General features: G+C 51.0%; 9 protein-coding genes across 9 annotated transcripts; 3 read left to right on the top strand and 6 right to left on the bottom strand.

The window, feature by feature from the left end:
• Nucleotides 1-90: 90 nt before the first annotated feature.
• BDV14DRAFT_79562 (VPS9 domain-containing protein) lies at nucleotides 91-2,705 on the bottom strand. The gene is made up of 2 exons (XM_073777553.1): nucleotides 2,125-2,705; nucleotides 91-2,069 (listed from the first exon to the last, which is right to left on the bottom strand). Exons 1-2 carry the CDS (start codon nucleotides 2,457-2,459, stop codon nucleotides 284-286), a joined length of 2,121 nt encoding a protein of 706 aa, XP_073627134.1. The 5' UTR covers nucleotides 2,460-2,705; the 3' UTR covers nucleotides 91-283.
• A 145-nt stretch (nucleotides 2,706-2,850) lies between these two features.
• Nucleotides 2,851-5,038, top strand: atg15 (triglyceride lipase ATG15). Its single transcript, XM_073769062.1, has 2 exons — nucleotides 2,851-3,097; nucleotides 3,148-5,038. The coding sequence occupies exons 1-2, from the start codon at nucleotides 2,900-2,902 to the stop codon at nucleotides 4,750-4,752; spliced, it is 1,803 nt and encodes a 600-aa protein (XP_073627133.1). The 5' UTR covers nucleotides 2,851-2,899; the 3' UTR covers nucleotides 4,753-5,038.
• On the bottom strand, nucleotides 5,039-6,853 carry fgaCat (catalase easC). The gene is made up of 3 exons (XM_073769061.1): nucleotides 6,677-6,853; nucleotides 6,563-6,615; nucleotides 5,039-6,512 (listed from the first exon to the last, which is right to left on the bottom strand). Exons 1-3 carry the CDS (start codon nucleotides 6,696-6,698, stop codon nucleotides 5,076-5,078), a joined length of 1,512 nt encoding a protein of 503 aa, XP_073627132.1. The 5' UTR covers nucleotides 6,699-6,853; the 3' UTR covers nucleotides 5,039-5,075.
• Nucleotides 6,854-11,537: 4,684 nt separating this feature from the next.
• BDV14DRAFT_175370 (putative MFS alpha-glucoside transporter) lies at nucleotides 11,538-13,193 on the top strand. Its single transcript, XM_073769060.1, has one exon. It carries the CDS (start codon nucleotides 11,721-11,723, stop codon nucleotides 13,017-13,019), a length of 1,299 nt encoding a protein of 432 aa, XP_073627131.1. The 5' UTR covers nucleotides 11,538-11,720; the 3' UTR covers nucleotides 13,020-13,193.
• Nucleotides 13,172-14,378, bottom strand: echA (enoyl-CoA hydratase echA). Its single transcript, XM_073777552.1, has 3 exons — nucleotides 14,133-14,378; nucleotides 13,928-14,065; nucleotides 13,172-13,853 (listed from the first exon to the last, which is right to left on the bottom strand). The coding sequence occupies exons 1-3, from the start codon at nucleotides 14,266-14,268 to the stop codon at nucleotides 13,261-13,263; spliced, it is 867 nt and encodes a 288-aa protein (XP_073627130.1). The 5' UTR covers nucleotides 14,269-14,378; the 3' UTR covers nucleotides 13,172-13,260.
• Nucleotides 14,379-14,571: 193 nt separating this feature from the next.
• Nucleotides 14,572-15,716, top strand: BDV14DRAFT_79490 (Rer1 family protein). The gene is made up of 4 exons (XM_073777551.1): nucleotides 14,572-14,823; nucleotides 14,910-15,027; nucleotides 15,099-15,401; nucleotides 15,473-15,716. The coding sequence occupies exons 1-4, from the start codon at nucleotides 14,755-14,757 to the stop codon at nucleotides 15,550-15,552; spliced, it is 570 nt and encodes a 189-aa protein (XP_073627129.1). The 5' UTR covers nucleotides 14,572-14,754; the 3' UTR covers nucleotides 15,553-15,716.
• Nucleotides 15,717-16,398: 682 nt separating this feature from the next.
• BDV14DRAFT_209496 (class I SAM-dependent methyltransferase) lies at nucleotides 16,399-19,370 on the bottom strand (the record flags this gene model as incomplete). The annotated part of the gene is made up of 9 exons (XM_073775659.1): nucleotides 16,399-16,574; nucleotides 16,636-16,838; nucleotides 16,899-17,037; nucleotides 17,091-18,372; nucleotides 18,425-18,499; nucleotides 18,549-18,802; nucleotides 18,855-18,871; nucleotides 18,923-19,054; nucleotides 19,110-19,370. The coding sequence occupies 9 exons, from the start codon at nucleotides 19,368-19,370 to the stop codon at nucleotides 16,472-16,474; spliced, it is 2,466 nt and encodes an 821-aa protein (XP_073627128.1). The 3' UTR covers nucleotides 16,399-16,471.
• Nucleotides 19,371-20,252: 882 nt separating this feature from the next.
• Nucleotides 20,253-21,731, bottom strand: BDV14DRAFT_209494 (phosphotransferase family protein; the record flags this gene model as incomplete). The annotated part of the gene is made up of 2 exons (XM_073775658.1): nucleotides 20,253-21,016; nucleotides 21,086-21,731. The coding sequence occupies 2 exons, from the start codon at nucleotides 21,729-21,731 to the stop codon at nucleotides 20,253-20,255; spliced, it is 1,410 nt and encodes a 469-aa protein (XP_073627127.1).
• Nucleotides 21,732-22,900: 1,169 nt separating this feature from the next.
• Nucleotides 22,901-24,546, bottom strand: BDV14DRAFT_190468 (uncharacterized protein; the record flags this gene model as incomplete). Its single annotated transcript, XM_073771339.1, has 5 exons — nucleotides 22,901-23,512; nucleotides 23,558-23,683; nucleotides 23,871-24,155; nucleotides 24,193-24,316; nucleotides 24,419-24,546. The coding sequence occupies 5 exons, from the start codon at nucleotides 24,544-24,546 to the stop codon at nucleotides 22,901-22,903; spliced, it is 1,275 nt and encodes a 424-aa protein (XP_073627126.1).
• Between the last annotated feature and the right edge of the window lie 104 nt (nucleotides 24,547-24,650).

Here is a 24,650-nt window from a genome sequence, read left to right as displayed (position 1 = left end):
GAATCTGCTCATCTGGCCTGGTGTCTAATGTCAAATGTCTACTTTGAGATTGAGTGCTATGTTTTAAATGTCATTGAGCTAGCTAGCTACCTATGTATCTATTTAGAGCATCAATATACCCCACATAAGAGAAACAACTGCTATGATGGCTCGCTTCCAAACTCCCATCTATGCCAAAATCACTTCAACAGATCAGAACAACAAGTTATCCCAACTCCGAGACCAGCGGCGGAGGACTGAAATGTACAGATGTCTTCAGAAAAGACGAGATATGAATGGAGGGCTACTTGGATGTTGAGTCATCCTTTAAAGCGGCAGCGAGGCGCTTGTAATCTTCAAGTAGGAGAGTTACGTCTCCTATTGTCAGGTCATTTGCGCTCTGAGCTTGAAGGAAACGTTGGATTGGTGGGTCGACCTTGGTGTCGGTCGTAGATGTGAATGTCGGTGCTCTGGAGCGACTTGGAAGAGTGGGCACTGAGGAGGTCTCAGTATTAGCACGGCCAAAGCCCCTGATCATTCCTGGTATATGATTGAGAGGGTTGAGGGTATTTCCAAAGCTCCTCACCGACTCTAGCGTCGGGGTCGATAGAGCAGAATTTGCGTTGGGACCACGCTCTTCCTTTGATAGGCTTGAAGCGGCTATTGATGTCCTAGAGCTTGCCTGCGTTCGCACACTGTCCGTACTTCGATCTCGAGGTGTGTGCTGGCCAGCAACAAGCCCGTTGAAGGTGTCTTCCGCCTTGGAACCAATACGTCTTAGTCGCGATGGCTCTGGAGTTGAAGGTTCTTTCGAGGGGCCATCATGCTTATTTATCTGAGGGTTACCAGCAGCCGCGGGGGACGTGACCAGACGTCTAGCCTCCGCTAGGGTCTTTGGTAGTACAGGGCCAGCTGCGCCATCTTTACCCGGGAGCTGGTTGGATTGCAGCTCTTTCAGGCGGCCAAACAAGAAATTAAAGCTGCTATCTAGGGTTGCGCTGATGTTCTTCATGCCTTGGTCAGCAGTGTTACGCACGGCGTCATTTGCGGCCCCGAGAACCTTTGCAGGGGGTTGGAAGAGAGTGTTCAAGCGGCCCTGCTGGGGTGGTACAGGACCCGGGAGGGTGTCGGATGGTTCGGTGCCAGTCGTTGTTAGAGGTTCTGCAGATGCAGTCACAGATGAAACACAAGCCGTGGTCTTTTCAGGAGCGGGCTGAAGAGGAGGTACGTTCTCGGCAAGCGGCGCCGAATCACTATCAGCGGCTTTGGTCTGTCCTTCTGGCACAGCATCCGCGCGAAGCTCGGAGAGGTCCACATTCTCGAGAAAACTGATAGCAGCCTCAAGGTTGGTCAAACAGTACGCAGTTTCACCGTCCACCTTACTGCTCGATCTAAATCGCTGGATAAAGACAAGGTTGCTGATGACGTTGATCCCTTCAGGTGGGCAAGTGACCAATGTATAAATAAGAGCAGGCAGAATCTCGTCAGCAGAAGACGAGGAAGGCAACAACTTTGTCAATGCATCAACGATTGCTTTGTGACAAGCCGCAAGATGTCGAAGTTTGCCCAATGGGTTTTTCTCTTCGTTCATCTTTGCGAGATAGTCTCGAGCTGTAGAGAAGCATTCATTGGCCGCCGCCTGGTTTTTCTCGTCTATTGCAGAGATGTCGATATCAATGCCTAGGTCTTTGAGGTTGATCCCAACTAAAAGCAAAGCTGCCGTCTTCGACCTCAACTTTTCATCCCTCACTTCATCTAAAGTGCTCTTATGCCGCCATATCTTATCATAGACGCTTTCGCAAGCTCTTCGCTCTACGGCCTCTTCCATGTCAACCTGTTTGGCCGCAAGCATCTTCCGGGCTGTCCGTTTCTCAGTCACTTCAAAGGCCGTTAACATTTGGCGGCTGGAGGAGTCTGCATCTTTACTGTTTGATAGCGGTGAAGGGTCACGGTTTATGCGAGAGGCAAGAGCAGATATATGGGTGGCTATATGCGATTCGGCTCGGAGGTAGAAGTCTTGGAAAAGATTTGAGATTCTGTCTATCGTGGGAGGGGACGAGTGTACGCGCGCGCCCAAAGAGTTGACGAATCTAGACAAGTATTAGCAGGTGAAGCTCAAGACAAGACAAACAAGTCTCAGAATACCTATCAGTAAGACTAATCAGCTCGATTGGTAGCTCATCTGGTTGGTTTGTTACGTTCCGCGAGAGCACCGAAGCTTCCTCACCGTTTGGCTCGTCGTCCACAGACGTCCCAGAAGCACCAGGCTTCTCGAACACATCCGGACTATCCTCCTCTTCCTCGTTCCCTGATAGACTCAGAGGGAGTGCATCCGCGTCTACCACCTCTGCAACGGACTGTACGGTTTTTGCCCGGGACCGAATGAACGGAGTGGTTCCTGGACTGTCCATTCGAGGGAACGAGCGGGTTGTGTGCAAACGGGGCTTAGCGGAGGCATTATCGGAGTTACCGGACAACATGGCTGTAAGGTAAGGTTGAGATAGTGTCCGCAAAGAGGCTGCTACTTTATCTCGTGGAGCTCAAGCTGTTCCCCGCAGCTAGCTCGGAGCTCTGTTGACAGTCGGATATTCGAGGTCCAGACCCCCAGGGTGGTATTCAAAAGCAAAAAGGTATAATAATACAGATATTAAGTAGTCTTCGACATTTCGAGATGTTTGATCAGACGGCGCATGACCGAGAGAGCTGATGCCTGGCTGCACAAGGTCGTAAACTTAGTAAGGTGTCAGGTCACCCTTTCCCAGAAGGTTCCCGACCCCGTGACGCGGTCCAGGCCGCACGTGATCGTCCTTCTCCGCAGTGCGTCACCGATAAGTCCGCATGCCTGCACTCGAGCCTCTATCGCCCATCTGCGCCTCTACTCTCTTTCCTAGTGTTTGCATCTTTATCATCGCTTTTCACTATGGACCGGCCTCAGAAGCGGCTGAGAAAGCGCCCCTTGGCGGATATGAGCGTCGTCAGCTTGCTCATGTCCCTTGCCGTGCCATCTTACGCCTCCGCTTATCACCCAGTATACTTCGGGTCTCAGGACTCATCGCCCTTCCTTCCACCACAAGTCCCGATAGCGGATACGCCCTCACTTTCTGGATCGCATGAATTTGTGAGTCCACTTTCAACATTTCCTATTAGATGGGCATACTAACTGTTTAGTCCCTTCGCCACATCGTTCAGCGAGGAGCGTATGAGTACCCCGAACTCCACCGAAGGCTCGACATCCACCCCCACACCCAACTTCGAGCCGTTTCAGAGGATGGAACAGAAGAAACCGAACCCCTTGACCTCGATGTGCCCTTTGTTGCAACATCTGAGCCCATCACCATCGAGCGGCTTACAGACCGACGTCTATCTACAATCGAGGAACACTTGGCGGCGGCAAGGAACTCTGGATCAGCAGTTGCACTCTCATCGTCAGAATGGTCTATGGACACAGTAGCAGGACCCAACATTACGGATCGACAGACTGTCCTTACCTTTGCCAAAATGACAGCAAATGACTATATCGAGGTGCCAGGGACCGAAGATTGGCAGGACATCAATGGCAAACTCAACTACTCCACCAGCTTTGGCTGGCAAAATGACGGCTTGAGAGGTCACATATATGCGGACGAGACCAACAGCACGATTGTTTTATCGCTCAAGGGGACATCTCCAGCTCTTTTCGATGGTGCCGGAACTACAACCAATGACAAACTAAATGACAATCTTTTCTTCAGCTGCTGCTGTGGACAAGGTGGATCTTATCTATGGCGAGAGGTTTGTGACTGCCAAAAGACTGCGTTCAACGCCAACTTGACCTGCATCGTCGAAGCAATGAACGATGAGAACAGATATTACCGCGCCACACTGGATCTGTACTCCAATGTCACCGAACTGTACCCCGAGGCGAAAGTCTGGCTGACTGGTCACTCTCTTGGAGGAGCCATGGCGAGTTTGCTTGGTCTGACATTTGGATTGCCTGTTGTCACCTTTGAAGCTGTTCCCGAAGCGCTCCCCGCCGCTCGCCTAGGCTTGCCGAGCCCTCCTGGAAATGACCCAAATCTGCCTCAAGCGAGAAAGTTCACTGGAGCATATCATTTTGGACATACCGCCGATCCTGTCTACATGGGCACTTGTAATGGTGTTAGTTCTGTGTGCACTTGGGGTGGGTATGCTATGGAGTCTGCCTGTCATACTGGCAATATGTGTGTTTACGACACAGTGGGAGACAAGGGATGGCGGGTCGCGATTGGCACACATCGTATCAAAGCCGTGATATCAGACGTTCTGGAAGTATACGATGATGTTCCCCAGTGCGCCCCTGAAGAGGAGTGCTATGACTGCGAGTTGTGGAAGTTCTTCAAGAGCAACGGTTCCGAAGTCACTACGACGAGCCAGCCTCCAACATCCACAACAACTACTACGTCAACTCGGACAACTACTTGTAAGACGCCTGGATGGTGGGGTTGTCTTGATGATAGTACAACCACTGACCCCCCTGCAACCACCACCACGACGACCTCCACATGCAAGACACCAGGCTGGTTCGGCTGCAAAGACCCAACCACAACAGTCACAACCACTACTGGAGAACCAACGACGACCACCACAACCTGCAAAGATCCAGGCTGGTTTGGCTGTCGCGACCCCACAACGTCTACCGCATCACAAACTCCAGCACCTACATCCACTTGTGAAACCCCAGGTTTCTTCTGGGGTTGTCATGACACTGAGGCGGCTGCTGAACAGATTACGCCACCTCCAGAGCCACCTCTCTAAATTGGCAGTTCTCATTTCCTTACGACCATCTACGACTATTAACTGGGTACATTTTCTAGGTAATTTTGCTTTATCCGTTCAACTTGGCGCTTGGAGTTAGGGTTGCATTGCTGGCTACCTTGTCTTGAATACACCACACGTTACACTACTGCAGCAGGGAAGTCCCAGTTGGACTCCCTTGCGGGTTCCACAACCCTTATTCTCCGATTTAGCATACATACCTCAGCATTAGATCAGCAAGCACAAGTACTCAAATTTAGTTATTTAACCAAATAACCCATTTACAGATTTTGCATAGGGTACTAGTAAGATAAGTCACAAATCTACAGCTTAGCCTTCGCATCCCCATCCGTAGCCTTCGCCTCCGTCGCCTTCTCAATCCTAGCACCCAGATCCTGATTCACCCTGCTGAACATCCCATACGTAGCCTTCCTAACCCTTGGGTGCGCATTACAAAGATGCCCCGCAATATTCCCCACAAAGTTCTCCTGCTGTCCCTGCTGGCGCCCCAGAACCTGCCAAAGCCCATTCGCCTGCACAAAGTCCTCATCCGTAACAGGCAACTGCTCCGTAACAACAGACCCAGCCCACTTCTCGTGTTCCTGGGACGCCTTAACGGGCTTGTATGTGAGTGGGCGGAAAGTAGAGGGGTAGTTCGGGTTCGCGCCGTGGTTCCCGTGCACGCTCATTGCGCCGTCGCGGTGGAAGGGAGTAAATGAGCGCAGGGGACAGTTAACGGGGATGGATTGGTAGTTTGGTGTTCCCAGACGGTGGCGGTGTGTATCCGGGTACGAGAAGAGGCGGGATTGGAGCACGGGATCAGCGGATGGTTCGACGCCTGGAACCATATGGGATGGCGAGAAGGCAGCTTGTTCGACCTCGGCGAAATAATTCTGCGGGTTCTTGTTCAGGGTGAATTTTCCGAAACGGCGCAGGGGCACTTCAGATTGAGGCCAGACTTTCGTTAGGTCGAAGATGTTCCACCGGAACTTTTCGGCTTGTTCGGGGGAGAGCGTTTGGACATAGCATGTCCAGCTGGGGTGTTCGCCGCGGACGATGGCGTCGAAGAGGTCCTGCGTGTGCCAGTCGGGGTTCTCGGCTGAGAGCTTGCCGGCCTCGGCGTCTGTGAATGTTTTGTTGCCTTGGTCTGTCTTGAGGTGTAGCTGAATGTAGTTGAATGTCCCGTCTGGTTTGATCCATTTGTATGTGTGGCCTGAATACCCGTTCATGTGGCGGTAGGAATATGGTGTACCGCGGTCCGAGAAGAGGTGCATGACCTGGTGGACTGCCTCCTGGTGTGTGGAAAGATAATCCCAGAACATCGTCGCATCCTTGAGATTCGTCTGCGGGTTGCGCTTCTGCGTGTGGATGAACATGGGGAACTTGGACGGATCACGCAGGAAGAAAACAGGCGTATTGTTAAACACCCAGTCCCAGTTCCCTTCCTCAGTATAGAATTTACAGGCGAAGCCGCGCGGGTCGCGCGCGCTATCGGGGGATCCCTTTTCGCCGCCGACGGTCGAGAACCGCACGAAGGTCTTGGTCTTCTTGCCGACGCCCTTCAGCATGTCGATTGTGGTGATGTCGCTGATGTCGTCGGTGACTTCGAATTCGCCGTAGGCTCCGGCGCCCTTGGCGTGGACGACGCGCTCGGGAATGCGCTCACGGTCGAAGTGGGAGAGGAGGTCGATTAGGTTGAAGTCTTGGAGGAGGAGGGGGCCGTTGCGGCCGACTCGCTGGGAGGCTTGGGGGTCCATGACCTGAAAACATCAGTACTTGCCCACTGGGTGTTGGTGGATAGGAAGCGTACAGGACAGCCATTGGAGGTAGTGTAGACCGGAGTCTCATTGTAGCGGTAGGTCTCTGAAAGGTGTTAGAGATCTTCAAAGATCTGATAATGCCATCGCAATAAGTTTAAACATACTCTGCTCGTCGTCTTGACCCATGGTGGCGGTATACAGTAATGACCCTGATGAAACAAAGTAAAGAGAATTGAAGACACAGGGTGGCCGGGAGGGGATGCGGGGATTATATAGCAAAACGTGGCACTCCAACTCGGTGAGGAGACAGAAATTGGAGCCACAAGATACTATGCCAAAATGTAAAACGGCACTAAAAATTCTATATAGACGAGATGTGGCCAATCAAGATTCATGAAAAGGTCAACATTTGCGCCCCACTATTGAAACGGAAGGCCTTTCCGATCTTTTGCTCTGCTGTCTTTGCTGGTTTGACATCTAGAAATCAGCGATCTTCATTCTCCCCGCACTACAGACTACAGAAGTTTACAGCGCGGAATGCATGGTTGTGACCTCGGCGGAATCCAGAACGTGGGCTTTCCTCGGAAGTCGGAGATTTCCGCGAGGGGGTTCCGCTATCTGTTTCGATACATGAGGATAGCAGTTGTTTATAAAGTCATATTACTCTGTCAATTACTCTCTTAGATTATCCCATAAACAACAGAAGAACACAAGTTCTCATGCTGAACACTCAAGGAGAAGGACCGGATCTGGTTCCTCCTTTCTCACAAGCGATGCGAGGTCGGAACCGCTCCCGGGTCGCATCTTCCCCAAATCAGGCAACACTCGCGCTCGCCTGCCCCCAACCAGACCGATCTTGTTGATAATCATGCATCGATCGGCTCATTCCAGCCTCTGCGCTCCGTTATTAACGAGCCATGTCTGGCCTGTTCCACTGACTAAACGGCGAAACGCTCCACCCCGGCTGCCTTCTCCGCATCCCCAGATGACTCGGCTCCGTGGCCGTCTCTCATCTTTGCATGAGCTGGGTTAGCTGGGCTTCTTTGCAGTCACATAACTTCTTGGAGTTTCCCGAAAGCCCGGCTTGTTTTCGTCACTTTTTTACCTCGAACTGAGTCTCTCATTATTGGCTGGACAGTCTAGCATCAACTACAGCGTAGAACTCTTAGAATCAGCCGAGTGCTTCTTCCGCTGCAATATCGCTGGAATCAATCATTGAACCTGCTAATGTTCGTGGAAGAATCGCCTAGTAAATGCTCCCGTGTACCTGACACCAAGGCACAACAAAACGTCCAGAGCGATCAAAGTCTGAGTACTTTTTGACTTGAGCAAGAGTCTCGGTCTTGACAATCCAACCTCTTGATTGGGCAGGCCAGTGTATTTGGCCTTTTTGAAGTAAGGAGTCGAAGCTGCGCTTAGGGGTTGGAATTGCCCCGGCGGCTGAGAGCAACACCGCGTCAGTCTCGTTGCTCTTTCTTGTATGCTCTCTGAGACCTCGATTGGATTCAATTCGCAAGGAGCCGTATCGGCAAGTTTACAGAGAAGTTCATTGCCGGAAAATCGCGTTGGTGTCATGTTTGTCGCACCAAGACCAGCAAATAACACTGATGCTCTCGTCTCAGGATAAGATCCATGATTAAAATCGGTGATCGGAAGACTGCAACGTGAACTGCATCATAGCGAGTGGGATTGCGTCGAGGTGATACCTTACAACTGTGTCAACTGACTCGTACACAAGTCGGTCAACCCTCATTGACGTACTCAACATGCAGATTGTAGATCAATGACTCGAGACTATCAGCCAAAGATAAACTCTTGTCTGCGTTCCTGATGAGTACCGGTGGTGTCTGCTTTCGTTGCCGAAGCCGCCAGGTGACGGTCTCACCCTCCGAAATTTATGCGATCCTGAGAGCCTGACATTGTACTCTGTAGAGAGTGCAATGAAGCATCGAGAACCTCCACAATGGTAATGCTTATTTGCCAAAGACAAAATCAAATGGAGTGTTCCAGAGGGGTGTCAAGGTCCTGTTTACGAGGTGACGTCATATTTAATACGAATTATGCCCGCGCCAAGGCAGAGCTTCCTACGGAGAATATACGTTCGGAGGGTTAAGAGATTGTCTTGACACTAGAGCGATCGAAGGATAGAGGCTAATTGGCGATTAAGAGGCCTATTTCGAGGGCTAGAACTGGTCTTCTCCATTGGATGAACTACATCGTATACAAACTATGTTGTTTGGTCTGAAAGCGTGTGTATGTTGCAAAACAATGTCATTATGAATCATTCTAGTGTTCTATCCAGAGTGAAAGGAATGGCCGGAGCAAGGCTGGTTTGAGAAATATGCAACGCAAGTACAGAGTATCGCATTAAGCGTCATCAATATCAACATTCTCGCCCGCTAAGTGTGAAAATAAGGTAGAGCCAGAGAACCATCGACGTCCAAATTAAGGTGGGCGGAATAGCGAATCGTAAAGGTCATAACATCGTCAGGTAGGTAGGTATGTTTCGTCAAAGATGAGGTTCGTTTAGCGGAAGCAGCTGAAGCGACCGAGGGAGATTCTGAAGGGGGCGCGACGGGCACCGTGCTTGTCGACGACGACACCACCGCCTGGTTTTGTTAGCTTCTGATAGATATAGAAAGACGTTCAAGCAAGAGTGTACTCACCGGCGTGTCTGCCGCCAAAGTGCTTAGTCCACATAAGACCCATTGTTGTTGAGTTGTTTGGTTGTAGTTGGTGATAAGATCAGGTAAGGTAGATGAAACTTTGTGTTGATGGATTGAAAATGTCTTTGCTTGTGATGATGAGAAAGGACTGAGATCTCGAAGCTCTTAAATAAAGCTCCAAAGCCCAAGTGCTACCTAAACAAAACCGGTTGGCTTGTGTGCAAGTGACGTGTGCCAATATAGAAGCTTGGACCATGACATCTTTGGTGGTCTGACACAGCCACATATCGCAGAATAACTGCACTCCTGGTTGGTTGGAAAATTGCAGATCGTGAACTTTTGCAGATCGAAGCGTTTCGTTTTCCGATTATAGGATTCGATACGATTCTTGTTGGCGGGTTTGCGCCACAAATGCAAGGTTTGATCTGGTTGATCTACATGGGGACCCGCAGTTGGTAGACCCTGAGATCAGATTGTGACGTTCTGGGGCTGTTAACTGGAATATTGACGATTCAGGACAGAGAAGTGCTGCTTGCCACTGACGAGATTCATTGTGGCTGTTTAGTGGGATTGAATCCGAGCCACCGGGTCCAGTTGAAGGAGCTCAAGCTTCAACAAGAGCCGGGGACTATGAATAGATTGGCTTGGCATGCCTAGATATCGGGACAGCCGTCAATGGAGCAGTGTCCACGCAGCCAGCCAGAAAGAGTACTCGTGCTTTCAAAATTTTAGTTTCGGCCTCGAATCTGTGAGAACGGCTGCGCGATTGTTGGTAGACGCGATCATGAGTTGGCGTCCAAGAATTGGCTACTATCATGTATGCTTCAAATGGAATGTGAAGAGAAGATGCTGTCCGACAGCTTCTTCCTAGAATAGAAACTGAAACTGCTCATGGACTCCTCAGGAAGGTTTTCAGTTGTCAGTGAAAGCCAACACTGGGACCTACATAGGATCAAGTCCTGTACTGTGGTGGTTGCTCCTTGGCTTCTTGGAGCGAAGCTTGAAGCTCTTCGAGAGCCTGCGCATGAGCGGTGCTAGATGTTACTCAGACCGTGTTTTTCTGAAGTTACTTGAATTTGCCGCGCTTCTGTGCCATGCTCGCGAGTGTCTGCCTCAAGGCATTATTAAGATTGGTTGTTCAATAGTTCATGGACTGGAGTGCCACTCTGTGCCGTCCCGGGGCAGCAGGTAATTTCCGACAGAAAGGGCTTCTCGGATTATTTCTCTTCGAAAATCTGCGGTCCTTTTGATCTGATTCACTGTCGCACCGATCGGTAGGTAGCATACAGTGCAATGTGTTTATCTGTAACACGGGTAGTGAGGCTCGGGGCTCCAACATGCTTTGCGAACTAGGCACTCCAACAACAATAGAAGACAACCCCTGTCTTCTCCAACTAGAAAAATCTGGAAGATTTTGGAACAGGGATGGAATTGGAACGGACCAGGTCCCAACGGCAGACGTGAGCTTGGCTTGGCTGGACCGCAGGACTGTGCCGAAAACGGACATGGAGTGCTGACCACCCGCCAAGCTGCAGATGCTGCTGCACCTTTGATTCTGATTCCACGTTAGGGTTCTGATGACCATCCTTGTCGTTCTTGGACCCTGTACTTGGTGCTGCAAGGCTGTAAGCATGTCCAATAGATGATTACTGTTCGAGTTTTCCAGAGATGACCCGGAATCTGCACGCCACTAAGGGCTTGGCTGCAATCCCCTCCTCCAAGATCAGTGCCGGACAGTGGTCTGTTCCCCAAGAACTCCCCACAAACCCCAAGTCTCGGAATGTTACCCTTCAGCTGCGTTATCCTCTGTTCGTGTTAGCGTCGCGTGCTCTTTTCTTCTTTTGCGGACTATCTGCCGCTCAAACTCGGGAGAAATCTTTTCGAAGTGTGGGCTGGAGCACTGTCGACTGTCGAGTGGACCCTCCCCGAGTCCCCGCCGCGGCCATAAATCTCTACCGGGACCGTCTCTGCGGACACCACTTGTCTGCCCGCAAACAATCCCCCTTTCCCCTCTGTTGATCTGTTGGCCGTCTCCCCAGTCTGCTGGGTTCGCTGAAAATGGAGTCCTCCACGGCTCAAGATACAATTGCTCCGGCAAAAGATGATCAGCAGCAGCAACAACAAAATCAGCAGAACCCGGCTGTGCCGATGGCCAAGGTCATTGAGAATGCAAAAGCAGCCGCTCACAAGGAGCAGAACATGACCCTTCTGCAGGGTATCAAGCTCTACCCAAAGGCTGTCATGTGGAGTATTATCATCTCGACTTGCATTGTCATGGAGGGGTACGATATCTCACTCGTCAACAACTTTTACGCTTTTGAACAATTCAACCGCAAATATGGTGAGATGGGAGCGAATGGTGAATATCAGGTCCCCGCACGGGTGAGTGCTCCTCGATGCTGATCTTCAATCAATCTCATTGTTAACGTTGTTTGATCTATAGTGGCAATCCGGTCTGAGTAACGGTGCATACGTCGGCGAAATCATCGGTCTCCTGCTCAACGGTTGGGCTTCGGAGAAGTTCGGATACCGGTACACAGTCATGGCATGTCTCGTCCTCATCACAGCCTGGACAGCAATTTTCTTCACGGCCCCCAACGTCCAAGCCCTCCTGGCAGCCGAGATCCTCGCCGGTATCCCCTGGGGAGTCTTCCAAACCCTCTGCGTCACCTATGCGTCCGAAGTCTGCCCCGTCGCCCTCCGGAGCTACCTTACAACCTACGTGAACTTTTGCTGGGGTCTCGGACAACTCATTGGAGTCGGAGTGATCCGCGCCATGATCGGTCGGCAAGATGAATGGGCTTACCGCATCCCCTACGGTCTTCAATGGATGTGGCCAGTACCCCTCTTCATCGGCATCTTCCTAGCCCCCGAATCACCATGGTGGCTTGTACGTACCGGGAAAACGCAGGAAGCGAAAAAGTCACTCCTCCGCCTGACAAAAACAAGCCAGGAGTCAGACTTCAACGCAGACGAAACAATCGCCATGATGGTGCACACTACCGCACTCGAACAAAAGATTACTTCGGGCGCCAGCTACCTAGATTGCTTCAGGGGTGTCGACCTCCGCCGCACAGAGATCGTTTGCATGGTCTGGGCGATTCAGAATCTCTCAGGAAACTCCTTTTCCAATTACTCGACTTACTTCCTGCAGCAGGCCGGGCTGTCGGATACATCAGCTTACTCCTTTGCAATGGGGCAGTACGGAATTAACATGGCCGGTGTATTCGGCGCCTGGTTTCTAATGGCCTGGGGTATTGGGCGCCGCAAGCTCTATCTGTACGGTTTGTGCGGCCTCTGCGTCATGCTGCTTGTCATGGGTTTCCTTGGCCTCGTCCCCGAATCTCACAGGACTCAATCTTCTCTCGCGACTGGGTCAATGATGCTCGTCTGGGCCCTCTTCTACCAACTCACAGTCGGCACAATCGCCTACTCCCTCATTGCAGAGATCTCAACCCGCCGGCTCCAAATCAAGACCGTCGTCCTCGGACGAATCTCATACAACATCGTCGCGATTATCTGTGGTGTGTTGACGCCATATATGGTAAACCCTACCGCATGGGACTGGGGTAACTTCGCCGGTCTCTTCTGGGGAGGTATTTGCTTTCTCTGCATTATATACACTTTCTTCCGTGTTCCTGAACCCAGTGGTCGCACATTCGCGGAACTAGACGTCCTCTTCGAACGCAAGGTCAGCGCCCGGAAGTTCGCAAGCACACGCGTCGATGTCTTCGACGAGACAGTCGAGGGCCGCGTGGTCGAGAACTACCAGAGCCAGAAGCAAACAGGAAGCCGCGAGGATCCCGAAAAGCAGGCTCAGGCTCAGGCTACGGTGTTTTAAATTGAGCTGAATTGAGCTTGAGTTGCGTTTTTCTTTGAATGGGTTCTTTGGCGTGATGGCTGTGGATTATGGGATATACTTACACTACTTACTAATGAATGTACATATACTTACGAGGCAACGAATGCATCGCTGATGCTGTGATATAATAATAATCAATACAATGGAATAGGTTTAAAACATTCTCTTGTGATATACTTCCTGTATAAACTAGCAACGGAGATCGACACCAGTCCACACCTTACTCATGAGACCACTCAGCCTTCTTCTTCTCCGCAAACGCAGTCATTCCAATCTTCTGATCCCGGCTCCCAAACAACCCATGGAAAAGCCTCCTCTCATACTCAACGCCTTCACGAACACCAAGCTCCTGAGACTTATTAACCACCTCCTTCGCCGCAACAGTCGCAACCCTTGAATAACCAGCAATAACCTCCGCCGTCTCAATAGCCTTATTCAAGACATCCTCCTTCCCCCCCTCCACAACCCTCGCAGCAACACCCCACTCCCCAGCCTCGCGCCCACTAAAGTTCTTCCCCGTGAGAATCAGTTCCATAGCGCGTGCCTTGCCAATCGCAGCCGTAAGACGCTGGCTGCCGCCTGCGCCGGGGATAACGCCGAGTTTGATCTCGGGCTGTCCGAATGTTGCATTTGCTGTGCAGTATAGGATGTCGGCCATTAGGGCGAGTTCGCAGCCGCCGCCTAGTGCGTAGCCGGATACGGCGGCGATGACAGGCTTTCGGATGGAGGTTATGTGGGACCAGGGGGCTATGAAGTTTGTGCTGTAGGCGGAGGAGAATGTTAGGGGGGCCATTTCCTTTATGTCTGCGCCGGCTGTTCAACAATTTCTTGTTAGCGAATTGGATCGTAGTGTATATAGGGATGGAGGAAGGAAAGGTTTAGCATACCAGCAAAAGCCTTCTCGCTTCCTGTCAGGATGATAGCGCCGATATCCTTGTTCTCGTCGTACTTGGAGAGGGCATCGTTGAGTTCTGTGAAGAGAGGACTGGAGAGGGCGTTGAGGGCTTTGGGTCTGTTGAGGGTGACTATTAGAGACAGTATTAGCTTGAGTACATTATTTGGGCTGTATGCAGGTTGCTAGCGTGAACGTACTCAGGCCAACACCTGGCTTGGGGACTGAGGTGAGGATGTGCTCATAGCTCGGGAAAGCGGAAGAGTATAGGCGGACGCGAGCGAAGAATGTCGTTCCTCGCGGAGAAGCGAAGCGGAGGGATTGCCTGGCGAACATTCTGACAAGCTTTATGGGGAGTAATTGATAGAGTAAATGGTAGGGAGATGGTTTTTTGAGCTAGATGTCAATGATGAAGTCAATAGTTCCAAGATGGAGAGCTCCGGGAGACGCGCGATTCCCCGCATTGCCGATGCCAACCGCCCGAGCTAGCTCCGAGGTACAGAAGCTAGTCACATGACCGACCCTTGCATAACTTACATAAGCCCAGATAGACAGTGACAGCGCCACAAACGGACTAGCGCACTTCTCGGAGTAATTGAGGCGCAGCACTCCGGTCCGGTGTGGCTGACTAGACGCCTCGCTCAAACAGGCCAAGTTGGAGTTCGCAACGGTGTTTGGAAAGTGGACAACTTTTGCACATCGCCTCCAGACCGACGACCCCGGGTTTCATTCTGTTGGTGCTGAAGTGCGCTTCTTCTACTCTCTTTGCCGACTCCTAGTTATTCTCCTTTTTCGTCTCCTACACCCTTATCAACCGCCGCAATGGATGTCCCTGAGCCCGAGCAGACGCCTTTCACGGCCGTTACGGCGCAGACTTCGAAGCTTGCTAGGGTATGTCTTAGATTGCCTCCGTGGGACATGAAACGCTGTCTGAGGGAGATGAGTGCGAGTATGGACAGTGCTAATGGATTGACTAGCAATACCAAACCTACCTCGACAAGTCGACACCGTTCACAACCTACCGCTGGATAGGCACTGTCGTGCTCCTCCTCGTCTTCTTCCTGCGCATCATCTTCGCTCAGGGGTGGTACATCGGTACGTACCTCTGTATTTCCACAATCCCATTAATCTCAACACCAGAACTAACATATTCGTGTTCGTGTCAGTTGCATACACCGTCGGAATCTACCTCCTAAACCTGTTCCTCCTCTTCCTCCAACCCAAGTTCGACCCCTCCCTCACACAAGACGAGGGCCTTGAAGACGGCGATGCCGGCCCTCCCAGCCTTCCTACCAAGAACGACGACGAGTTCCGCCCCTTCATCCGCCGTCTGCCCGAGTTCAAGTTCTGGCACTCGGCTACCCGCGCTATCGCGATTGGGTTCATCTGCACTTGGTTTACGGTGTTTGATATTCCCGTTTTCTGGCCAGTGCTTGTCGTCTACTGGATTCTGTTGTTTGTTTTGACGAGTGAGTTTCCCTACAATATTTCTGGGCATAAGTATATCGAGGAAGGAAATGCTAATGTGGTTCTTTCTCAGTGCGCCGCCAAATCCAGCACATGATCAAGTACCGCTACGTGCCTTTCTCCTTCGGGAAGACCCGATACGGCCGGTCATAGAGAGAGCAGGATTGGGTTCATCTCTTTCATTCCCTTCCCTTGTCGTTTTTCTCTCATACCTCCTTTTTCTACCTCCTTTTTCTACCTAACGTACAACTTCTCTCAACCTAACTTATCTGATCTGACGAAATGACGGTACGGAGTACGTAATTGCGCTCTTCCTTGCATGCATGGACTCATTCATGTGCTTGGATATTATTGATTGTTTCTTCTACGTTGCTCCGGTCGAATTCGCTTCTGGCTGCGTAGCCAATGATGGCCACAGAAGGAGCAGCGATCCTATAGAGGAAAAGATCGAGGAATAGCGCGAGGAATAGCGAATAATGCATGCATACTTTTTCTACACTTCTTGTTTCTTCAATTCTCCTTCTCATTCTCTTCCTGAATGAGGCCCGCACCCTATTTTACTGTACAGAAGGAGGGCAGGACAAGAGCGCATCATGCCTTCCTCCATTTTTTCCTAATATTGACTCGTGCGCTCTACCTATGTACTCCTATGCGCTATTAGAACTTCTCTATGGCTTGTGTGTTTATGTTTATGTGTATCTTTACGTGCAGTATATTGTTATTGTTATAATGCTATGATAGCATAGGACGAATAGACAAAGTCGCGATGTATGCAATAGGAGAAGCTGTACTTGTTATTGTCCTATTAACCATGAAGGTGCTGTTTAGTTTTCAAGTCGCAATAGTGCGAATTCTCAAGCGTTCAACGTGGGTATATTTGTTATATCAAAAAGTGTAGTATCTAACTAGGGACAAGGAATGGAAGGGGCGTGTCATAATCAAAGCCGGGGAAAGCAAGATAACAATAGAAACTTGTATCAAATCTTTCGTTCATTCGTTCGCCCGCGAAACTCAGTGCAAAAACCAAACCAAATCATCAGCGTTATATCACAGACCGTTTTCTAGTCTCTTTCTAGATTTCCAGATGGTCAACGCTAAGCGACCTCTCCTCCTGTCCTGGACTCTCCAGTTCTTTTGTCTTCGTGCAAATCCATGTTGAGGCGTACATGTTCACGCTGCAACAAAGTGTCAGTAATCGCTCCCTTAACCCACTTAAACGTTTGGGATTGTGCATACCGATCAATACAGCTCCCCGAAAACCGAGCCCCAACACGCTTCGCCTCGAACCCATTCTCCTCAAAGTTCTTGATATACCAAGGCTCAATTGACGCCGAGCGAAGCAACACACGGCCCTCCATCTTGAGAGCGTGGTTGAATTTGCGGGCTTGCGCGCTGGCCGCGGTGCCTTCGGGGTCGAACCAGTCCATTGAGTCCATTACCTAGTATCTCGTCATTAGACGGGTGGTTTGTTGGATGAGATTGAATGGGAGGAGACATACCACTGCGATTGTGAGACTGCGAGGCGTAATGCGGCCAATGACTTCGTTGATCTCATCGGTGTGGATGCGGAGGCCGTCGAATGCGCCTGGGGATGAGAGTTTGACGTGGGCTTGGGGGGTTAGGTAGGCCGGGCAGCAGCTGATTTGGTTAGTATCAGACGCAAGCAAAAAGACAAGGAAAGGAAATAATACCGTCTCGAGAACTGCCCCTGCAGACACAAGAAATAGAAGTAGTTGTCGTTGCTAACCATTGTTTCCTGAACAACAGGATCCAAGGTGTCAACGACATACTCCCATATACTCTTGCCGCTGATGTCCTTCGCACTCTTCATCTCCTTCGTAAGCCCATTGCGCTTGAAGTAGTCTTCAACAATCATGTTCCGCTGATTACGGGGGACACCAGCAGCCTTCCAAGCAAACCACTCGGTGCTGACAATAGCCCAGTTGAGAGGCTTGCTGAGTAGCACGGCCCGAATCTTGGGCCAGATCTTGCGCTGTTCGGCGAGGGTCTGGGCCTCGCAGAGTTTCTTGACTTGGCCTTCAAGACCAAAAACCTTGAAGAGGTAGCGGACCATTTTGATAGCGTGGCGCGAGCCACCAGTCTCGTAGAGACCCCGGCCAGATTTCGAGGTGAAGACGTGAGTGTGTTCGAGCCAGTACTGGAAGGCCTGGCTGGAGAGATGAGGACTCAGGCGGGAGATGAGGAGGTTGCGGAAATCGGGGTGCTTTCCCTCGCCGAAGATCTTCCAGACGTCGCGGTGGCCGAGGGCAACAAAGCTGGCAACTTTGAGTTCCAGAAGGTGGTTCTGGTTGGGATTGAGGTCGACGGCATGGACGCGGCGAGGGCTCTTCTGGAGGTAGTCGAGGACGTTGTCACCGGCGCTTGTGATGGCTAGAATGACGTCGTCGCGCTTGATGTTCAGAAGTCGGTGGTCAACGCGAGGGTCCTCCCAGTTGAAGGCGTAGATGTATTCGTTTTGAAACTGGATGTGCTTGGGAAGAAGGTCATTGTAAAAGATACGGTAGTGATGGTTCTGGTAGAAGGCCGCGGGAAGGGGAAGGTTGGCGCTCAGATTGACAACAGCCGACTCGTATGCCTTGGATCGGATCTCCTGTGTGCTCTTGACGATGGCCTTATCCATCTCCTGGCGGTGGTTGGCGGGAGACAGGTATGGTGATTCGGTGAACGACGCGTCGAGCTTCTCGATAGCATCGCGGCTGGCCTGATTGGGAGAGATGTCTTTTTGGCGTCCGACAAAGATGTAGTATGGAATTCCACCAAGAAGGTAGTTTCGTTCACTTGCAGAGATAACAGTTCCGAAGCGGTATTCCAGGTAGTCTCGGCGAGCAGCATCGAGGTTCACACGGTCTGCCTCAAACCAGGCGCGCCAGAATGCACGACCAAGCCAGTTGACATGACGGTTGAAGGCACCTCCGATGTAGTTTCTTGATGATACATCGACAATGCTTTGGACTTGGAGGGTATTAGAATTTCATCACAATTCCAGTTCTCTCCAGAGGCTTACCGTAGAAGTCGCAAACACCTAGCAGTCCAGATGGCTTGACCAGTTGTCCTAGCGAGTCCACCACGCTGTAATAGTCTGCAATCTGTAAGTAATTGCCCAACTAACATGGAGAATCACTGCTTACCTGGGATCATCGACAAACTGTAACTCATTGTGACCACGTCTGCGCCAGCTCCAACAGACTTGATAGGATCGATATTATCCTCCGGCAGACCGAACGATCGTGCATCCTGGCAGACAACGGTAACATTTTTCCACCCTAGCCGCTGGAATCGTTGGCGCGCAACTTCGCATAGAGACGGAGAAAGGTCGACGAGGTAGACGTGGGAAAAGAACTCCGGGACCGACACGAAGGAGGCCATGGCTTCGATGTTGTACCTGGGATTGTTTAGCTGAATGCTGGGAGTTTCCGCACTCAATTGGATCTCACCCAGTACCACCACCAATCTGTATTTCTTGTTAGCTTGACAAAGGGAAATAGGCTGTGAGGAGCCATACATCAACCCAAATTGCCTTGCCCTTCTGAAGCTGCCTATTCTCAACCTTGTACTTGAGCTGAGCAGCAACAAGACCTAGCATGTCCTCTCGACCGCGGAGAAGGCGTTTCCGGGTAGCATCGTATACCGAAGCCTGCAAGACGGTCAATTGGCATGCCGAAAGCAGAAGAGAAGCAGGCAGCGCGTACCTGAGTAGAGTAGAAGCTCTCCAATGCATCCTGCTGTCCGCTTCCACCCTTGTCATGAGGTTTCAGAAAACTGGCATAGGCAAACTTCAAGTAGCTGTAAAGTCCGCTGCTCTGCCCTGTCTTCCAACGCTTCTGCGACCCCAGAGCAAGAACAATTGCGACAAGCGCGAAGACAAAGAAAGCCGTGCCCGCAATGGACAAATAGAGACGGTCGAAGCCGCTCTGGAGAAAACCAGCAGGACTACTGGCAAGAGAGCTCATCGCGCAATTGAGAACACGATCAAAACACAAGAGTGATTAAGCTGCGTCAACCAGAACAATTGAGTTGGGAGGGGCGCATTTTTGAATCAGATGCCCCTCCTACAAACACCGGCGGACATCGGGGGAGGGACGGAGGGTATCAAGCGCATATCCCCCTCTGCCCCACTAGATCCGCTGTACTGACAATGCTGGCTTTCTCTGACTCTTAACATTTCGAGAGGTATGAGGCGGCGCAAAGGGCTTGAGGTCCTATCAGGAACACACATGGGCGCGGCGTGCTCGAGGGACACTCACTGAAAGCGGAATTGGGTCGGCAGCGGCAGAGGTAGATGGACGGACGATCCTGGGTCTATGGACTTCTCCATTGGCCCCATAGCAGACCCGGGGGTGGAAGAAGGTTAGAGGCTGTCCGATGCAGCGAGCACGAGGCGGGATAGTTTAGGATCCGCGACGGTGCTGGAGTATCTGCAGCTTTGTCGAGGACCTGCAGACTAATGCACGGGCTTGGGAAGGCCAATATGACTGGCAAGTCAGAGAGCAGCGTGGAGACATGTGTGGCAAAGGGTAGGGGGGGAGCAGAAGCAGCAAAGAGAAGGCGCTGCATCGTCAGTATACGCGGCTCCGCCAATCACAGCCCGCCATTCCACCACACTTTGGCCTCTCTCTTCCGTACGGTCGACCGCACCCGATTGACAATCACCTCGAATTTAAGGGATTCCAGTGGAGAAACAGCCAAATAAAGGTCGACGTATCAAAGAACTTATTGATAATTAATGCCCGGTCTGCGTCACCTGCACAGATCAGAGGATCACACCGTTATCACCGATACTATTTGCATATTTATAGCGACGCCACATAAAGTTGAGCGATTGACTTTGACTATTAATCGAGCTTTTGGCCAAAGTCTTCCTCTACCCGAGCCCTCAGCGCTTGAAATTCCGCCTCCTTCTTGTCGATCTCCTCTTTCATTGCTGCCCATTCCACGTTGTACTGCTTCAGCTGCTCCATTTTGTTGTTAACAAAATTTTGGACCTCAGCAGGTAGAACTGGCACACAACAATCAAGGCCAGGTATAAATTGCCGGATATAAGCCCAAGCCGTGCTATCCGGCGACTCAAAACAGGAGTGTATCAGCTCATGAAACCAGAACGTCCCATCCTCCATGGATCTCTGCATGAGAAATCCCAAACTGGGAGATGAGTGACATCTCCCTTTTTTTTGCTCCTCCTCCTCCAATATAGTCACAAATACTTTCAGAAGTTCACAGTATCTTGAGATATCCACATCGTCCCAATCAAAGGGTTTCTTCAACAGTAACCACCGCGGCGGCGAGTAAAGCATCTGAAAAGGTGCTGCGTATGCCCACTCCCAGTCGAGAACTGCGACTATCTTCAAATCCTGTGCGTTGTTGACGAGTATATTGCAGAACCGGAAGTCGTCGCACACTAGTTTGAAAGGGCCGCGATCATGCTTGCTGTCAACCCACGAAGGTAGTATAGCCTTGAAGCTCCTGTTGTACAGAAACTTGCGATAAGCATCTTTGATGTCATCAACTGAGTTAGGTTGGTCTAAGAGGTGTTGCATATCTTGTTCGGATACATCATCGAAGTAGCTGGTGGCGGAAGAGAATGTCTGGGAGACGGGCCCTACATTGAAAACAGTGTTAGCGGATGAACACATATATGACACATGCAGAAAGCAAGAGCGGGACATACCGCCAACGCGTACACCCCCATGGCTCTCTATCTCATTAATTTTCAGTGTCAAAGGGCGCGAATCCACGACACTGCTTGTATCCGTGTCTTCGGATACTGACAGCGAACCTATACGAGGAAAGTCATGCGCAGAAAGCTCCAACAGAAAACTTGCGATTTGGCGGTATATAGTCTCCAGTTCTTCATCGCTAATGTCGGCTCGTAGTGTGTGAGCTTCCACCTCACCAGGGCCTTGCCGTAGGAGCGTATCTAAAGAGACACCCTCGATGAACTCCATGATGATAAACGGTCCCAGGCCTAGTGGATTCTCATGGCTGCGTCCCCACGATATGATGGCTGGAACAGGAATGTTCGTCTTCTCCTTGACAAACCGCATTGTTGCAACTTCATGACAGACCTTCTCATCGCCGTTCATCACTCTGCCGGGAACCGCAAATCGGACAATCCATTGTAATCCGTCGTCGAATCGCACTCTGCAGCACCAGTTGAACGACCCGCAGTAATCGTCGACGACTTCTGATGGATGATTGTCCCGAAAGGTTGAAACCCAGTCTGCTATGGGAGATCCACGAGCATCGTTAAATCGTCCGGACCATGAAAGAGACTCGGCGTAGTGAGAGGCTTCGGCACGTTCGTCCCAGTCCATGACTGAGTATCCATATGAAAGAGACAGCGAGTACTGACGGGGGATCGGTAGATGAGCAAGTCGGCAAGAGGACGTGGTCGGGTAGCGAAGGCAGGCACGACGGACTGATCCAAGAATGGATTTATGGAGGTGTGTTCATCACATGATACTCATCTCTTCTTCCGTCAGTGAGAGTGAATTTCTTGTGGTTGCCTGGTTGTTGGGGCTTACAGACCAAGAGCAGCACTTGTGAATGTGAAAGCTCATGAGCCTAATCCTCTGACAGATACGCTCTCATTCGACTCCATCTTTCTCCAATCCACTGGGCGTCCAAGATTGAGGGTCTCTGAGGTGGCTTTCCAAGCATCGGAAACAGACATGTTGATCAATTCAACCGGATTTTGCAAAGGCACGACACTGGGCAAAATGTCTAGCAACGAGACCGAATCTGGAGCAGTTGCAACCAACACGGACAACAACGAGAACGACAACAGCGGCAACAAGACCAAGCCGCATATAAGCGAGCCTAAGTATACCGAGCATCAGCTGGCAGACAGAGCAGCGGTTACCAAAGCCCTCTCGAACAAGGTCAACATTGAGCTTATGGAACGCTGGGGTAGTTCATCAAAGGAAGGGAGGAAGAAGAGATGTAAGACCCTATGATACTACTATGCGTTTCATGCGTTCGCTGAGAACTTAAATCACCGGAATCGCATAGAGGACAGAGAACCGTGAAGCAAAACATATACACCACGAGGCCGATTAAAATTCACTTGGTTTTTGGAGAGAAGGGAGATACAGGAAGAACGAAAACCTTCGCCTTAGAGAACAACTTGGGGATTGAACTATCAGAATTTGGGCTTAGATTGAAGGGTCCACTGTGAGTTCGGAACATATTGGGGTGACCAAGCATGAGACCCCTGCAAGATATTTTCATGCCTAAGCTAACTTTCGGTTTGCGGTCATGAACGGCTACATGCCATCACGGTGCTGGATACGAACTACCACTATGCAGAACACGAAAGGATTTCGAACGTCTATGCGACTGTATACAAGGGACCATTCAAAAATTCACCTAACGATGAGATTCCAACTTATAGTTAAACTGTGTTTACATTGTTCAAATTCCGAGGCTCATACCCACCTTCATAGGCGATATACAACCGTCCCACTACCAACAACCCAAGCAGCTACATTTTGATGGAATCAGCTTGTGAAATGATATCCGCAGCTTGCTCGGCAGCAGCATACAAAGTTGCCTGCGGATGTCCACCAATGCTGACTGGAAGAATACTCGCGTCCACAACCCTTAAACTCCGCACCCCGAACACCCGAAGATCCGCATCCACAACCTTGCGCATGGCGGCTGTGCCAGAAGGATGATGATGTGCCAATCCGGTAGCCCTAATACGGGCATCAAACTCCTCATCAGAAGACTGAGACGTTGAAGAAGACAATCCTGGCGGCGGCACCTCGCACTCGATGTAAGTACCCATGGCTGCTGTATCCAGCATGACTTTGGCGGTGCGGCGAGCACCGTAGGTGAGCACTGCCTTATCGGTCTCCGTATCGTAGTAATTCGAGTCGATGAGAAGATTTTCAATTGGTGAGAGAGACTTGATACTGACGGTGCCGCGAGATGTGGCAGCAAGCAACATGGTCCCAGTCGTGATAAGGCTTCCATCGGCAGGCAGTCCAATCGGCACGTACAAGGTTATTGTCTCGACAACGGGGCCGGCCGGGGTCAAGATTGACTCGTCCATGTCTGGCCCAAACCTCATTTTGTCTTTTTGCACTGCTGGCTCAAGTACATCTCTTGGAACTTGCTGATTGACAGCCTAGTCCACGGGCAGCCCTAAAGTGCTAATTACTGGATGGACGAGCTTAGGACTTCCTAGCGCAAGGCCGCGCTCTAGATCGCGCAACTTCCATAACTGATAGAGCGCAAAATGGTCAATAAGGTTTCTCCCAACCTGTGGACACTCGGCGACAGGTTCGATTCCATATTTTGACAGTGTTTCTGCAGGTCCAACACAACATTAATAGTTGAAGGGTGCGCAGAGCTCCAGCTGCCAGTATGACTTCCTTTCGTGCCCTGGACCGCCGACCATCTGCAAGCAAGACAGAGGCAGCTCTTTTTTGCGGTCCGTGGAATTATACATTGTGAGCAGTAGCCCCGGTGATGACCTTCACCCCGTCAAGACTATACGCTTGGTATGCTGCTTGACGCTCCCCTCCCTGCCAGGTTTCAAGGAACTCTACCACTCCAGACAGCTGACCGGTGCCGGATGCCGGGTTGAACTGCTCACCCACCTCAGCCCACACATCTTTGAGTGGCTCTTGTAGCGGATATCTTCTGCTGGGGTCGCTAGCAGAGACAGACGTGACGCGCACCGGACCTTCAAAACCATGCTCCTGGTCATCAGCCTCGCGATCAAAGAACGCCTCTGACCGGCGAAAATAAGGCAGAAGACCCTGATACCCATCCCTTATCCCCAACTGTCTTAGCCCAAAGATCATAATCCGCTGCATCACCTCGGCTCCACCCGCCAAAGTTGATTGTTGTTCCTCCACCAAGCGCCTCGCCGGAATGAACGGTATGAGGCCTATTGTTGGTGTTTATATGCGGCGTGGTAGGGTATGCCCAGTCGAGGTCAGATTCAAGTAATGAGAAGAGAGATGGGAATGTCTTGATCGCAGGATTTTACACGGGGTCAACGCCTGCTTCGAGCAGCAGCACTTGCGATGAAGGGGACGACTGCTTGAGGTGAGATGCGACGACGCGGCCGGTCAGACCGCCGCCGACAATAATGTAGTCGAATTCAGAGACTGACATGGTGGCTTTGAGTTTTCGGTTTCGGCATTGGTAAAGCTAATCTGAGGGGGAGAAGCTGTCCTTTGTATGCTGCTTGTCAGAAAACCTAAGTAACCCTGGCCAAG

This window comes from Aspergillus stella-maris, assembly GCF_047715825.1.
Source record: "Aspergillus stella-maris strain CBS 113639 unplaced genomic scaffold BDV14scaffold_35, whole genome shotgun sequence".
Lineage (NCBI taxonomy): Eukaryota > Fungi > Ascomycota > Eurotiomycetes > Eurotiales > Aspergillaceae > Aspergillus > Aspergillus stella-maris.
This window is presented reverse-complemented; position numbering and strand designations above follow the sequence as displayed.

Coding starts and splice junctions, on each gene's coding strand:
- atg15 (XM_073769062.1), top strand. CDS start 2,900: ATGGACCGGCCTCAGAAGCGGCTGAGAAAGCGCCCCTTGGCGGATATG. Junction 3,098..3,147: donor TTTCTGGATCGCATGAATTT/GTGAGTCCACTT, acceptor CTAACTGTTTAG/TCCCTTCGCCACATCGTTCA.
- fgaCat (XM_073769061.1), bottom strand. CDS start 6,698: ATGGGTCAAGACGACGAGCAGA. Junction 6,616..6,676: donor GGGTCAAGACGACGAGCAGA/GTATGTTTAAAC, acceptor AACACCTTTCAG/AGACCTACCGCTACAATGAG. Junction 6,513..6,562: donor CTACCTCCAATGGCTGTCCT/GTACGCTTCCTA, acceptor TGATGTTTTCAG/GTCATGGACCCCCAAGCCTC.
- echA (XM_073777552.1), bottom strand. CDS start 14,268: ATGTTCGCCAGGCAATCCCTCCGCTTCGCTTCTCCGCGAGGAACGACA. Junction 14,066..14,132: donor CAAGCCAGGTGTTGGCCTGA/GTACGTTCACGC, acceptor TGTCTCTAATAG/TCACCCTCAACAGACCCAAA. Junction 13,854..13,927: donor AAGCGAGAAGGCTTTTGCTG/GTATGCTAAACC, acceptor ATTGTTGAACAG/CCGGCGCAGACATAAAGGAA.
- BDV14DRAFT_79562 (XM_073777553.1), bottom strand. CDS start 2,459: ATGTTGTCCGGTAACTCCGATAATGCCTCCGCTAAGCCCCGTTTGCAC. Junction 2,070..2,124: donor CTGATTAGTCTTACTGATAG/GTATTCTGAGAC, acceptor ATACTTGTCTAG/ATTCGTCAACTCTTTGGGCG.
- BDV14DRAFT_175370 (XM_073769060.1), top strand. CDS start 11,721: ATGGCATGTCTCGTCCTCATCACAGCCTGGACAGCAATTTTCTTCACG.
- BDV14DRAFT_79490 (XM_073777551.1), top strand. CDS start 14,755: ATGGATGTCCCTGAGCCCGAGCAGACGCCTTTCACGGCCGTTACGGCG. Junction 14,824..14,909: donor AGACTTCGAAGCTTGCTAGG/GTATGTCTTAGA, acceptor TGGATTGACTAG/CAATACCAAACCTACCTCGA. Junction 15,402..15,472: donor TCTGTTGTTTGTTTTGACGA/GTGAGTTTCCCT, acceptor GTTCTTTCTCAG/TGCGCCGCCAAATCCAGCAC.